The sequence below is a fragment of the Bufo gargarizans genome, chromosome 1 (genome assembly GCF_014858855.1).
Source record: "Bufo gargarizans isolate SCDJY-AF-19 chromosome 1, ASM1485885v1, whole genome shotgun sequence".
Lineage (NCBI taxonomy): Eukaryota > Metazoa > Chordata > Amphibia > Anura > Bufonidae > Bufo > Bufo gargarizans.
This window is the reverse complement of record NC_058080.1, coordinates 379,032,152-379,046,149: the sequence shown is the minus strand read 5'-3', so window position 1 is coordinate 379,046,149 and position 13,998 is coordinate 379,032,152. Positions and strand designations below refer to the sequence as shown.

Sequence of the window (13,998 nt, the reverse complement as noted above, 5' to 3'; positions counted from 1 at the left end):
TCCCTGAACCGAACAAAGTTAGCACTTCCCCTGATAAACCTATCAGGGAGGGCGACCTTAGGTTCCAGACAGACCTGGTTTCCCCCGGCGGCCCCAGACGCCAAAGTACTTTGACACCATGCAACCAAATTGCGGAGGTCAGCTACCTCCAAAGACAATCCCTGCATGCGATCAACCAAAGCATCAATAGTTTCCATTTTGCAAACAGCAAGGGAGAAAATGACAGTATGGCGGGTTATAATGTCATGGTAGGTAAGATAAGGGAAGGAAACAGAACACGACAAGGCAAACAAAACAAATGAATAGGCCCCAAATGCTAGGGAACAAAGGGGTCACCTCCTAGCAATCCCTAAAACACTTTCTCTAAGCTGCTATACCCATGTGCATATCTCAATGGTAGATATGCACATGCCCATGTACCTTAGACTATAACACACTGAACCAAACCCTCAGCTGTAGGGAAGAGGGAAAGAGACACCCAGCTCCTTCAACAACCGAAGGAGCTAGCGTCACCCTAGAGGCCTAGTAAAAACAGACACAAAAGGAAAAAGGGAAAAGGACTTATCTAGAGATGTGTTGGAGCGATGATCCACCAAACTTCCAGAGCTCACACAAGGCAGAACTATAACCCGCAAAGGCTATAGGGAGAGGGAGGAATAAATAGCCTCACCAATTACCTAAAGAACAACACGTGGGAGGAGGTGGGATTCAGTTCAAACCCACAACAAAACAAACTGTCAGATCGAGTCACGTGCAACAGCGTTACACTGAGTTGGTGACTGAGAGGGTGAAGATTCAGGTTCATCTGCAGAGGTGGGAGAGTAGAACTCTGCATCAGAACTGGGGGTTCAGCACTGGAAATGAGGGCCTCACTTCACACCCCAAAAAACACATATTACTGACAGCACAGTCACTTCTCACCTAAAGTCATTCTTTCCACAGAAGTCACTATCATCATCCTCTACACTGTCACTTGCAGGTTGAAAAATGAAAATGTGTTTGCTATGTTTTAACTGTTGCCGTTAACAAATGAAAAATATGCAACTGTACTTAAACTGTAATGTTTATATTCATTACTATGAATATGATGCATAAATGTGGCATAGCAACAATAAAAAAAAATATTAAAAAAAAGAATAAAAAAATATGAGGTAGTAAAGCATTTTTTAAATGCAATTCCTTCATTTCGGGGGCACAAAAGTAATTGGAAAAATAAAATAATTGTAAATAAAATGTTAATTTATAATACTTGGTTGAAAACCCTTTGTTGGCAATGACTGCCTGAAATCTTGAACATCACCAGACGTTGTGTTTCTTCCTCCTTAATGCTCTGCCAGGCCTTTACTGCAGCGGTTTTCAGTTGCTGTTTGTTTGTGGGCGTTTCTGTCTGATGTTTAGTCTTTAACAAGTGAAATGCATGCTCTATTAGGTTCAGATAAGGTGACTGACTTGTCCATTCAGGAATATTCAACTTTTTTGCTTTAATAAACTCCTGTGTTGCTTTGGCTTTATGTTTTGGGTCATTGTCCATCTGTATTATGAAACCCTGACCAATCAGTTTGGCTGTATTTGAGCACACAGTATGTCTCTGAAAACCCCAGAATTCATCTGATTGCTTCTGTCCTGTGTCACATTATCAATAAACACTAGGGACCCAGTGCCAATGGCAGCCATGCATACCCAAGCCATCACACTGCATCCGCCGTGTTTTACAGATGATGTGGTATACTTTGAATCATGAGCTGTACCATGCCTTCACCATATTTTTTTCTTTCCATCATTCTGGTAGAGGTTGATCTTGGTTTCATCTGTCCAAAGAATGTTCTTCCAGAAGTGTTCTGTTTTTTTTTTTAGCAAAGTCCAATCTAGCCTTCTTATTCTTGAGGCTTATGAGTGGCTTGCACCGTGTAGTGAACCCTCTGTATTTACTTTCATGCAGTCCTCTCTTTACGGTAGATTTGGATATTGATACGCCTATATCCTGGAGAGTGTTGTTCACTTGGTTGGCTGTTGTGAAGAGGTTTCTTTTCACTATGGTAATTATTCTGCTATCATCCTCCACTGTTGTCTTCCATGGGGTCTTTTTGCATTGTTCATAGAACTTTTTATTTTTTGTCACAAGTTAGCGGAAAATGATGATTATTTTTTTTCCATAAGTCTCATATTCCACAAAAAATAAAAACTTCCATGAACTCACTATGCCCATCACGAAATACCTTGGGGTGTCTTCTTTCCAAAATGGGGTCACTTGTGGGGTAGTTATACTGCCCTGGCATTTTAGGGGCCCTAATGTGTGAGTAGTTTGAAATCAAAATGTGTAAAAAATGCCCTGTGAAATCCTAAAGGTGCTCTTTGGAATGTGGGCCCCTTTTCCCACCTAGGCTGCAGGTATTATCGCCGTACTCAGGAGAAGTTGGGCAATGTGTTTTGGGGTGTCATTTTACATATACCCATGCTGGGTGAGAGAAATATCTCGGCAAAAGACAACTTTTCCCATTTTTTTATACAAAGTTGGCATTTGACCGAGATATTTATCTCACCCAGCATGGGTATATGTAAAATGACACCCTAAAACACATTTCCCAACTTCTCCTGAGTACGGCGATACCACATGTGTGACACTTTTTTGCAACCTTTTAGGAGGGCATTTTTAGACATTTGGATCCCAGACTTCTTCTCACGCTTTAGGGCCCCTAAAATGCCAGGGCAGTATAAATACCCCACATGTGACCCCATTTTGGAAAGAAGACACCCCAAGGTATTCAATGAGGGGCATGGCGAGTTCATAGAAATATTTTTTTTTTGGCACAAGCTAGCGGAAATTTTTTATTTATTTTTTTCTCACAAAGTCTCACTTTCCGCTAACTTGGAACATAAATTTCAATCTTTCATGGACTCAATATGCCCCTCAGCGAATACCTTGGGGTGTCTTTTTTCCAAAATGGGGTCATTTGTGGGGTGTTTGTACTGCCCTGGCATTTGAGGGTCTCCGCAATCATTACATGTACGGCCAGCATTAGGAGTTTCTGCTATTCTCCTTATATTGAGCATACGGGTAATGAGATTTTTTTTTTTTTGTTCAGCCTCTGGGCTGAAAGAAAAAATGAACGGCACAGATTTCTTCATTCGCATCGATCAATGTGGATGAAAAAATCTCTGCCCAAAAAAAAAAAGGAGGGGAAAGGCGTCTGCCAGGACATAGGAGCTCCGCCCAACATCCATACCCACTTAGCTCGTATGCCCTGGCAAACCCGATTTCTCCATTCACATCAATCGATGTGGATGAATAAATCATTGTCGAGATTTTTATTTTTTTTTTTTATATATACAAAGTGTTTGCCAAAGCATATGAACACCGCCGCCCCCTCAGCTCATATGCCTCGGCAAACGTATCTTTTACTGCAGAGGAGAAATCTCGTCTTGCAGCGCCGCATACACCGACTTTTGTGTAATCTGACAGCAGCGCAATGCTTCTGTCAGAATGCAAATCAGTGCTGCAGCTAGTCGATCGGTTGGTCCACCTGGAAGGTAAAAAAAACAAAACAAAAAAGAAAAAACCAGGCCGCAACGCAATAAATTTATTAACTTAATAATAACATTTGAACGGAACATATAAACTTAATTTAACTTTTTGAACAGAACATTAACTTTTTTGCTTACCGGTGATTTTTTATTTTATTTTTACCTTTTATAGGACAAACCTCTCCTTCCCCATGGGACAATGTGCAAAGCGCAAATTGCCCAAAGATGTGGCGAAGTACATTATGCATTTTGTCCCAGGTGAAAGGAGAGGTTTGCAGCACCTGTGAGTGAAAGGGCCCTAATAGCCCTGTGTGCCTGTCCTGTGTAACGCAATCCCTATGCTAAGTGTACCTGTGTGTGGTACTTCCGGAAACACTCCCCAAAGCATAGGGCAGGGTGGTCAGGGCAGTCAGGACAGAAATAGCGGGTGTCACGCCTTATTCCACTCCTGCTACAGACACATCTTTTTCGGGGTGACTGTTGGGTTGAGGTACCAGCAACGACATTGGGGAAATGTCGCTCGTGTAGACGGCTCACTACACTGGTGGATGGGGCCACGGAACCTCCTGGATACAGGAGGTTCTCGATGATCTCTTCCTGAAATTTGAGGAAGGATCCTGTTCTTCCAGCCTTACTGTAGAGAACAAAACTATTATATACAGCCAATTGAATCAAATATACAGACACCTTCTTATACCAGCGTCTGGTGCGTCGGGAAACTAAATAGGGAGCCAACATCTGGTCATTGAAGTCCACCCCTCCCATGAGCGAATTATAGTTGTGGACACAGAGGGGCTTTTCAATGACACTGGTTGCTCGTTCTATTTGTATTGTCGTGTCTGCGTGAATGGAGGAGAGCATGTAAACGTCACGCTTGTCTCTCCATTTCACCACGAGCAGTTCTTCGTTACACAAGGCAGCCCTCTCCCCCCTTGCTAGACGGGTGGTAACGAGCCGTTGGGGGAAGCCCCGGCGACTAGGTTGCGCGGTGGCACAGCAGCCAATCTGTTCTAGGAACAAATGCCTGAAGAGGGGCACACTTGTGTAGAAATTGTCCACATAAAGATGGTACCCCTTGCCAAATAAGGGTGACACCAAGTCCCAGACTGTCTTCCCACTGCTCCCCAGGTAGTCAGGGCAACCGACCGGCTCCAGGGTCTGATCTTTACCCTCATAGATCCAAAATGTGTGGGTATAGCCTGTGGCCCTTTCACAGAGCTTATACAATTTGACCCCATACCGCTTGCTTGGGATGTATTGTTTGAAGCCAAGGCGCCCGGTAAAATGTATAAGGGATAAGCAAATTTGCTGTTGAAGTGGTCTATGAGGGGCCGAATTTTGTGGAGCCGGTCAAAAGCTGGGTGGCCTCTGGGACGAGAGGTGCTGTTGTCGCTAAAGTGCAGGAAACACAGGATGGCCTCAAATCGTGCCCTGGACATGGCAGCAGAGAACATGGGCATGTGATGAATTGGGTTCGTGGACCAATATGACCGCAATTCATGCTTTTTGGTTAGACCCATGTTGAGGAGAAGGCCCAGAAATTTTTTTAATTCAGAAACTTGGACGGGTTTCCACTGGAAAGGCTGGGCATAATAGCTTCCCGGGTTGGCTATAAATTGAGTGGCATACCGATTTGTTTCTGCCACGACTATGTCCAAGAGCTCCGCAGTCAAGAACAGCTCAAAAAATCCCAGTGCCGAACCGATCTGAGTTGTCTCAACGCGAACTCCAGACTGGGTGGTGAAAGGGGGAACTAATGGTGCGGCTGAAGTTTGGGACTGCCTATCAGGGTTTGCCAGCACCTCAGGGACTCTAGGGGCTCAACTGCCCTTCTGGGGCTCGCCATTTCACCATGTTGTATGGCAGTGCTGGTACTAGGTCCAGGGTGGGCTGAGCTGCTGGTGTATGCCTCACCACGTAATCCGACAGCACCAGCCCCACTCTGCTGCCCTTGAAGCGGATCCTGCGCAACCTGTGGTGTAGCAACACGGGGCCGGGTACGCCTGGTGGTATCAGGGACCTCAACCTCCTCATCCGAACTTTGGGTCAGACTGCCACTGCTTTCTACAGGTTCATATTCTGACCCGCTGGATTCGTCAGATGAGGGTTCCCATTCCTCATCCGACTGGGTCAGAAGCCTGTAGGACTCTTCAGAAGAATACCCCTTGTTTGCCATTTGGTCAACTAAATTTAGGGGGTATTCCCAGAGACTACCCAAGAAAAAAAGCAAGCCTGTCTTACAAATGGGAGGCTAGCGAAGTATCGGAAGCCGCTGCGATTGATAAAAAATATCAAAACTGATTTTTTTATCGCCGCAGCGCTTGTGAAGTGATTGTGCAGTGATCCCAAAAATTTTTTTTTTTGTCACTGCGGCGGAGCGGGCATGGGTGAACGCACGTGTGGGCGACTGATCAGGCCTGATCGGGCAAACACTGCATTTTGGGTGGAGGGCGGACTAAGGTGACACTAATACTATTATAGATCTGACTGTGATCAGTTTTGATCACTTACAGATACTATAAAAGTACAAATGCTGATTAGCGATACGCTAATCAGCGAATCAGTGACTGCGGTGCGGTGGGCTGGGCGCTAAACGATCGCTAACTACCTAACCAAGGGGCCTAAACTATCCTAAAACCTAACAGTCAATACCAGTGAAAAAAAAAAGTGACAGTTTACACTGATCACTTTTTTCCCTTTCACTAGGTGATTGACAGGGCAATCAAGGGGTGATCAAGGGGTTAATTGGGGTGATGGGGGGTGATCTGGGGCTATGTGTGGTGTTTGGTGTGTACTCACTGTGATGTCTGAGCAGAGAAGCCATTTAACACCTTATATTTATAAATATAAAGTGTTAACTGGCTTCTGATTTGGTTTTTTGAAAATCAGCCTGCCAGCAACGATCATTGGCTGGCAGGCTGATGATGAAATACTCCTCTAACTTTTGCCGGTCCGCGATGCACATGCGCGGGCCGGCTGTGAGCATTATCTCGCGAGATGACGCATAGATGCGTGACTCTGCCTGAGACAGCCGCCTCCGGACCGCGATCCTGCATTAGGCGGTCCGGAGGCGGTTAAATCAACTCCAGGCCTTTTATGTGCTTAATTGAGAATCAAATAATGAAGGAATTGGCCACAAAACAGCCTTTGAGTCAACTGTCCAATTACTTTTGATCCCTTTAAAAACAGGGTGCCACATGTAAAGGAGCTGAAACTCCTAAACCCTTCATCCAATTTTAATGTGGATACCCTCAAATCAAAGCTAAAAGTCTGGACTTTATGTCCATGTCAATTGTATAACTATAGTGTTGTAGCTGGCTGGCACCCCACCATTTCCAGGGATCCGGTGCTCATTGATGGGATAGAATGTCCCTCAATTATATAGAAAAAGTTAATGGCACTGGGAAATATAATGCAACTTAACCACTTCAGCCCCGCTAGGTGAAACCCCCTTCATGACCAGAGCACTTTTTACACTTCGGCACTACACTCCTTTCACCGTTTATCGCTCGGTCATGCAACTTACCACCCAAATGAATTTTACCTCCTTTTCTTCTCACTAATAGAGCTTTCATTTGGTGGTATTTTATTGCTGCTGACATTTTTACTTTTTTTGTTATTAATCAAAATGTAACGATTTTTTTGCAAAAAAATTACATTTTTCACCTTCAGCTGTAAAATTTTGCAAAAAAAACGACATCCATATATAAATTTTTCGCCAAATTTATTGTTCTACATGTCTTTGATAAAAAAAAAATGTTTGGGCAAAAAAAAAAAATGGTTTGGGTAAAAGTTATAGCATTTACAAACTATGGTACAAAAATGTGAATTTCCGCTTTTTGAAACAGCTCTGACTTTCTGAGCACCTTCATGATTCCTGAGGTTCTACAATGCCCAAACAGTAGAAAACCCCCACAAATGACCCCATTTCGGAAAGTAGACACCCTAAGGTATTCGCTGATGGGCATAGTGAGTTCTTAGAACTTTTTATTTTTTGTCACAAGTTAGCGGAAAATGATGATGATTTTATTTTTATTTTTTTTCTTACAAAGTCTCATATTCCACTAACTTGCGACAAAAAATTAAAAATTCTAGGAACTCGCCATGCCCCTTACGGAATACCTTGGGGTGTCTTCTTTCTAAAATGGGGTCACTTGTGGCGTAGTTATACTGCCCTGGCAATTTAGGGGCCAAAATGTGTGAGAAGAACTTTGCAATCAAAATGTGTAAAAAATGACCGGTGAAATCCAAAAGGTGCACTTTGGAATATGTGCCCCTTTGCCCACCTTGGCAGCAAAAAAGTGTCACACATCTGGTATCGCCGTACTCAGGAGAAGTTGGGGAATGTGTTTTGGGGTGTCATTTTACATATACCCATGCTGGGTGAGAAAAATATCTTGGTCAAATGCCAACTTTGTATAAAAAAATGGGAAAAGTTGTCTTTTGCCAAGATATTTCTCTCATCCAGCATGGGTATATGTAAAATGACACCCCAAAACACATTCCCCAACTTCTCCTGAGTACGGCGATACCAGATGTGTCACACTTTTTTGCTGCCAAGGTGGGCAAAGGGGCACATATTCCAAAGTGCACCTTTCAGATTTTGCAGGCCATTTTTTACACATTTTGATTGCAAGGTACTTCTCACACATTTGGGCCCCTAAATTGCCAGGGCAGTATAACTACGCCACAAGTGACCCCATTTTGGAAAGAAGACACCCCAAGGTATTCCGTGAGGGGCATGGCGAGTTCCTAGAATTTTTTATTTTTTGTCACAAGTTAGCGGAAAATTATGATTTTTTTTTTTTTCTCTTTTTTCCTTACAAAGTCTCATATTCCACTAACTTGCGACAAAAAATAAAAAATTCTAGGAACTCGCCATGCCCCTCACGGAATACCTTGGGGTGTCTTCTTTCCAAAATGGGGTCACTTGTGGCGTAGTTATACTGCCCTGGCAATTTAGGGGCCCAAATGTGTGAGAAGTACCTTGCAATCAAAATGTGTAAAAAATGGCCTGCAAAATCTGAAAGGTGCACTTTGGAATATGTGCCCCTTTGCCCACCTTGGCAGCAAAAAAGTGTGACACATCTGGTATCGCCGTACTCAGAAGAAGTTGGGGAATGTGTTTTGGGGTGCCATTTTACATATAACCATGCTGGGTGAGAGAAATATCTTGGCAAAAGACAACTTTTCCTATTTTTTTATACAAAGTTGGCATTTGACCAAGATATTTTTCTCACCCAGCATGGGTATATGTAAAATGACACCCCAAAACACATTCCCCAACTTCTCCTGAGTACGGCGATACCAGATGTGTGACACTTTTTTGCAGCCTAGATGCGCAAAGGGGCCCAAATTCCTTTTAGGAGGGCATTTTTAGACATTTGGATCCCATACTTCTTCTCACACTTTCGGGCCCCTAAAAAGCCAGGGCAGTATAAATACCCGACATGTGACCCCACTTTGGAAAGAAGACACCCCAAGGTATTCAATGAGGGGCCTGGCGAGTTCCTAGAAATTTTTTATTTTTTGCATAAGTTAGCGGAAATTGATTTTTTTGGTTTTTTTTCTCACAAAGTCTCACTTTCCGCTAACTTAGGACAAAAATTTCAATCTTTCATGGACTCAATATGCCCCTCAGCGAATACCTTGGGGTGTCTTCTTTCCGAAATGGGGTCACATGTGGGGTATTTATACTGCCCTGGCTTTTTAGGGGCCCTAAAGCGTGAGAAGAAGTCTGGAATATAAATGTCTAAAAATGTTTACGCATTTGGATTCCGTGAGGGGTATGGTGCGTCCATGTGAGATTTTATTTTTTGACACAAGTTAGTAGAATATGAGACTTAGTAAGAAAAAACAAAAACAAAAACAAACAAAAAATTTCCGCTAACTTGTGCCAAATTTTTTTTCTGAATGGAGCCTTACAGGGGGGGGGGGGGGGGGTGATCAATGACAGGGGGGGTGATCAATGACAGGGGGGTGATCAATGACAGGGGGGTGATCAATGACAGGGGGGTATCACCCATATAGACTCCCGGATCACCCCCCTGTCACTGATCACCCCCCCTGTAAGGCTCCATTCAGACATCCGCATGATTTTTTACGGATCCATGGATACATGGATCGGATCCACAAAACACATGCGGACGTCTGAATGGAGCCTTACAGGGGGGTTATCAATGACAGGGGGTGATCAGGGTGATCACCCCCCTGTCACTGATCACCCCCCCTGTAAGGATCCATTCAGACATCCGCATGATTTTTTACGGATCCATGGATACATGGATCGGATCCACAAAACACATGCGGACGTCTGAATGGAGCCTTACAGGGGGGTTATCAATGACAGCGTGTGATCAGGGTGATCAGGGTGATCACCCCCCTGTCACTGATCACCCCCCCTGTAAGGATCCATTCAGACATCCGCGTGATTTTTTACGGATACATGGATACATGGATCGGATCCACAAAACACATGCGGACGTCTGAATGGAGACTTACAGGGGGGTTATCAATGACAGGGGGTGATCAGGGTGATCACCCCCCTGTCACTGATCACCCCCCCTGTAAGGCTCCATTCAGACATCCGCATGATTTTTACGGATCCATGGATACATGGATCGGATCCACAAAACACATGCGGACGTCTGAATGGAGCCTTACAGGGGGGTGATCAATGACAGGGGGGTGATCAGGGAGTGTATATGGGTGATCACCCGCCTGTCATTGATCACCCCCTGTAAGGCTCCATTCAGACGTCCGCATGTGTTTTGCGGATCCGATCCATGTATCCATGTATCCGTAAAAATCATGCGGACGTCTGAATGGAGCCTTACAGGGGGGTGATCAATGACAGGGCGGTGATCAATGACAGGGGGTGATCAGGGAGTGTATATGGGTGATCACCCGCCTGTCATTGATCACCCCCCTGTAAGGCTCCATTCAGACGTCCGCATGTGTTTTGCGGATCCGATCCATGTATCCATGGATCCGTAAAAATCATGCGGACGTCTGAATGGAGCCTTACAGGGGGGTGATCAATGACAGGGCGGTGATCAATGACAGGGGGGTGATCAGGGAGTTTATATGGGGTGATCATGGGTGATCAGGGGTTTATAAGGGGTTAATAAGTGACGGGGGGGGGGGGGGTGTAGTGTAGTGTAGTGTGGTGTTTGGTGCGACTGTACTGACCTACCTGAGTCCTCTGGTGGTCGATCCTAACAAAAGGGACCACCAGAGGACCAGGTAGGAGGTATATTAGACGCGGTTATGAAAACAGCGTCTAATATACCTGTTAGGGGTTAAAAAATTCGGATCTCCAGCCTGCCAGCGAGCGATCGCCGCTGGCAGGCTGGAGATCCACTCGCTTACCTTCCGTTCCTGTGAGCACGCGTGCCTGTGTGCGCGCGTTCACAGGAAATCTCGCGTCTCGCGAGATGACGCATATATGCGTGACTGTGCGCAGGGCTGCCACCTCCGGACCGCACATCTGCGTTAGGCGGTCCGGAGGTGGTTAGACATGTGGGCAACTAAATTTAGGGGTATTCCCTGAGATTACCCAAGAAAAAAAAAGCAAGCCTGTCTTACAAAGGGGAGGCTAGCGAAGTACCGGAGGCCGCTGCGGTTGATAAAAAATATCAAAACTGATTTTTTTATCGCCGCAGTGCGTGTAAAGTAAATGTGCAGTGATCAAAAAAAAATTTTTTTTTGTCACTGCGGTGGGGCGGGTGTGGGCGAACGCACGTGTGGGCGACCGATCAGGCCTGATCGGGCAAACACTGCGTTTTGGGTGGAGGGCTAACTAAAGTGACACTAGTACTATTATAGATCTGACCGTGATCAGTTTTGATCACTTCCAGATACTATAAAAGTACAAATGCTGATTAGCGATACGCTAATCAGCGAATAACGGAGTGCGGTGGGCTGGGCGCTAACTGATCGCTAACTACCTAACCAAGGGACCTAAACTATACCTAAAACCTAACGGTCAATAACAGTGAAAAAAAAATGTGACAGTTTGCACTGATCACTTTTTTCTTTTCACTTGTGATTGACAGGGGTGATCAAAGGGGTGATCAAAGGGTTAATTGGGGTTCAGGGGGGTGATCAGGGGCTATAGTGTAGTGTTTGGTGTACTCACTGTGAAGCCTGCTCCTCTGCTGGATCCAACCGACGAAAAGAACCAGCAGAGGAGCAGGCAGCCATATAACAGATCATATTTACTAATATGATCTGCTATCTGGCACTTTGATTGGATTTTTTAAAAATCAGCAACCTGCCAGCCACGATCATTGGCTGGCAGGTTGCTGACGAAATACTTCTGTGCGAAATGCCGGCGCGAACTGCGCATGCGCGCGCGCATATTCGCGTCATCTCGCGTCTCGCGAGATGACGCGTATATGCGTGACTGTGCGCAGCGCTGCCACCTCCGGACCGCACATCTGCGTTAGGCGGTCCGGAGGTGGTTAATATAGAGTATTTATTCCATCCATATGAAATGTATAACAAATAAGACCAACGTTTCAGTCCTCCCAAACCTTGATCACGGCCGGAAAGGCAGGAGCATGCTGTGTACCTTTCCGACTGTGATCAAGGTCCGGCAGAACAGAAACATTGGCCTTATTTGTTATACATTTCATATGGATAGAATAAATAATCTATATTAAGTTGCATTGTACTTCCCAGTGCCGTGATTTTTTTCTACATGATATAACTTCAATATGTTTTAGTAAACAGGTAAAAAAACAATATTTGTGTCTGTGTCCAAATATATATGGACCTAACTATATATGGCACCTGAGGGGTTAACTGCCGCTGATCGCAGCTCGATGTAATAGAGGTCGGGTGCCGGCTATGTGATTCTGCTGCCAGCACCCGTCTTCATTGGTGGCGCAGTGGCAGTTCTGATCGGAGCCCCAGCAGTGTAATCCTGGGTCTCCGATCAGTTACTATGGCAGCCAGAACGCTACTGAAGCCTTCCATGGTAAGCTCCCTGCTGCTGTTTGCACAAAGCACACAGCAGCAGGGACAGTGCAAAGTCCTATTCACCCTAATAGATCTCTATTAGGGTGAATAGGATAAGGGATTAAAAGATCCCAGGTTCTAGCCCATGAGTGGTGGAAATAGTTATTAAATAAAAAGTTAAAAAAAAGTTTAAAAAACTCACCAAAATATTAAGTATAAATCTCCCCTTTCCCAATTTTACATATAAAATATATAAACAATAAATAAATAAACATATTACATATCACCATGGCTGAAAAGTCCAAACTATTAAAATATTTAAAAAATCTCCTATGCGGTGAACGCCGTAACAGAACAAAAAAAAAACAAAAAAAACTGCTGAATAAAAAATTTTTTGTCACCTTGTCCCCCCAAAAAATAGGATAGGACTGTTCGATAAAATGCAGAACGCACGCGGCTTTTTTGGTGTTTTATTTTTTCGCTGGGTATCGAATGGCATCGAGTATCGCAATACTTTTTTATGGTATTGAAATTGAATCAAAATGTTTGTATCGTGACAACCCTAGTACAAGCTCGTATTCTACATTACATGATAGACAGAGCATTGTGCACACCCATCTATAAAGTCCAGTGGAAGTTAATAGGGAGTGGTTAGATAATACAAGAAACAGGAAAATCAAATATCCTGTCTTGTTATAATCAGACATACAGGAGCCTGATGAAAATGAATATAACCACAAATTATATTATATGAAACAGAATTAAAACATACACGCTCAAAAAGCGCTGTGACTTATTATTGTGTATGTAGCAATAGGAACCTTTACAGAGGATTAGAATAGGCATTACGTTTTTACATTTTTCTTTGCTTAGAAACAGCTGAAAAGCTGAACACAGCCAACGAGAAAATCCTGTATGTAGGTGAATTCAGTAAGAATATGTTGTGCGTGTGGATTAGTCAGGGGGAAAAAAAGAAAGAAAAGCGTACTTATATATGATAGAGACCTACAGAGAGACTTAGAGCAATGAAAGCACTGACATGCCATACAAGCTTACTATACCTGCATAGTCTACCAGGCTCATCCCAACAGATAACTTCTACAGAGGTGATCGATCAAGGCATATGAACACACTCACCACTACTACCCAGACCATCCAACACCGCCAGCAGCATGTAACACTCTGGAAACAAGAAGAGGAAACAGGACGTGATCTGGAGACAGGGACATTCATTTCATAGCAAAGGGCTTCCTGAGGGAGTAGACAACGTAAACTGTGGCAGGGAGCCTGATACTTCAGGACATCGGAGAAGATTTAGCAATTTACAGATTGTTATATGACAAAACATACATTTGTCCTTGTTACCTGAATGCCGCAAAATAATGCTCCCATACAATGCCGAGAAAACACTGCTACACAAAATAAACACGATGGCCAATATAATATGTCTATACAGCGTCAAAACAATAGTACCAAATAAAGCCAATGTATACTCTATATCTATATTACTGT

At 44.1% G+C, this 13,998-nt stretch overlaps 1 protein-coding gene across 6 annotated transcripts in view; it reads right to left on the bottom strand.

Annotated features, from left to right (window-relative positions):
* Positions 1–13,666, bottom strand: part of LOC122931150 (colorectal mutant cancer protein-like) — a 166,454-nt gene extending 152,788 nt beyond the window's left edge. For 3 of the 6 annotated variants that reach the window (XR_006388219.1, XM_044285138.1, XM_044285201.1), the window contains exon 1: positions 13,624–13,657. Coding sequence is in view for 2 of the 6 variants with exons in the window: in XM_044285174.1 (XP_044141109.1) it covers positions 13,624–13,660 (37 nt within the window). In the remaining 4 variants the exon portion in view is untranslated. Of the gene's footprint in view, positions 1–13,547 lie in introns of all 6 variants that reach the window. The other 3 variants (XM_044285174.1, XM_044285181.1, XM_044285147.1) reach the window with 3 other exon arrangements.
* Between the last annotated feature and the right edge of the window lie 332 nt (positions 13,667–13,998).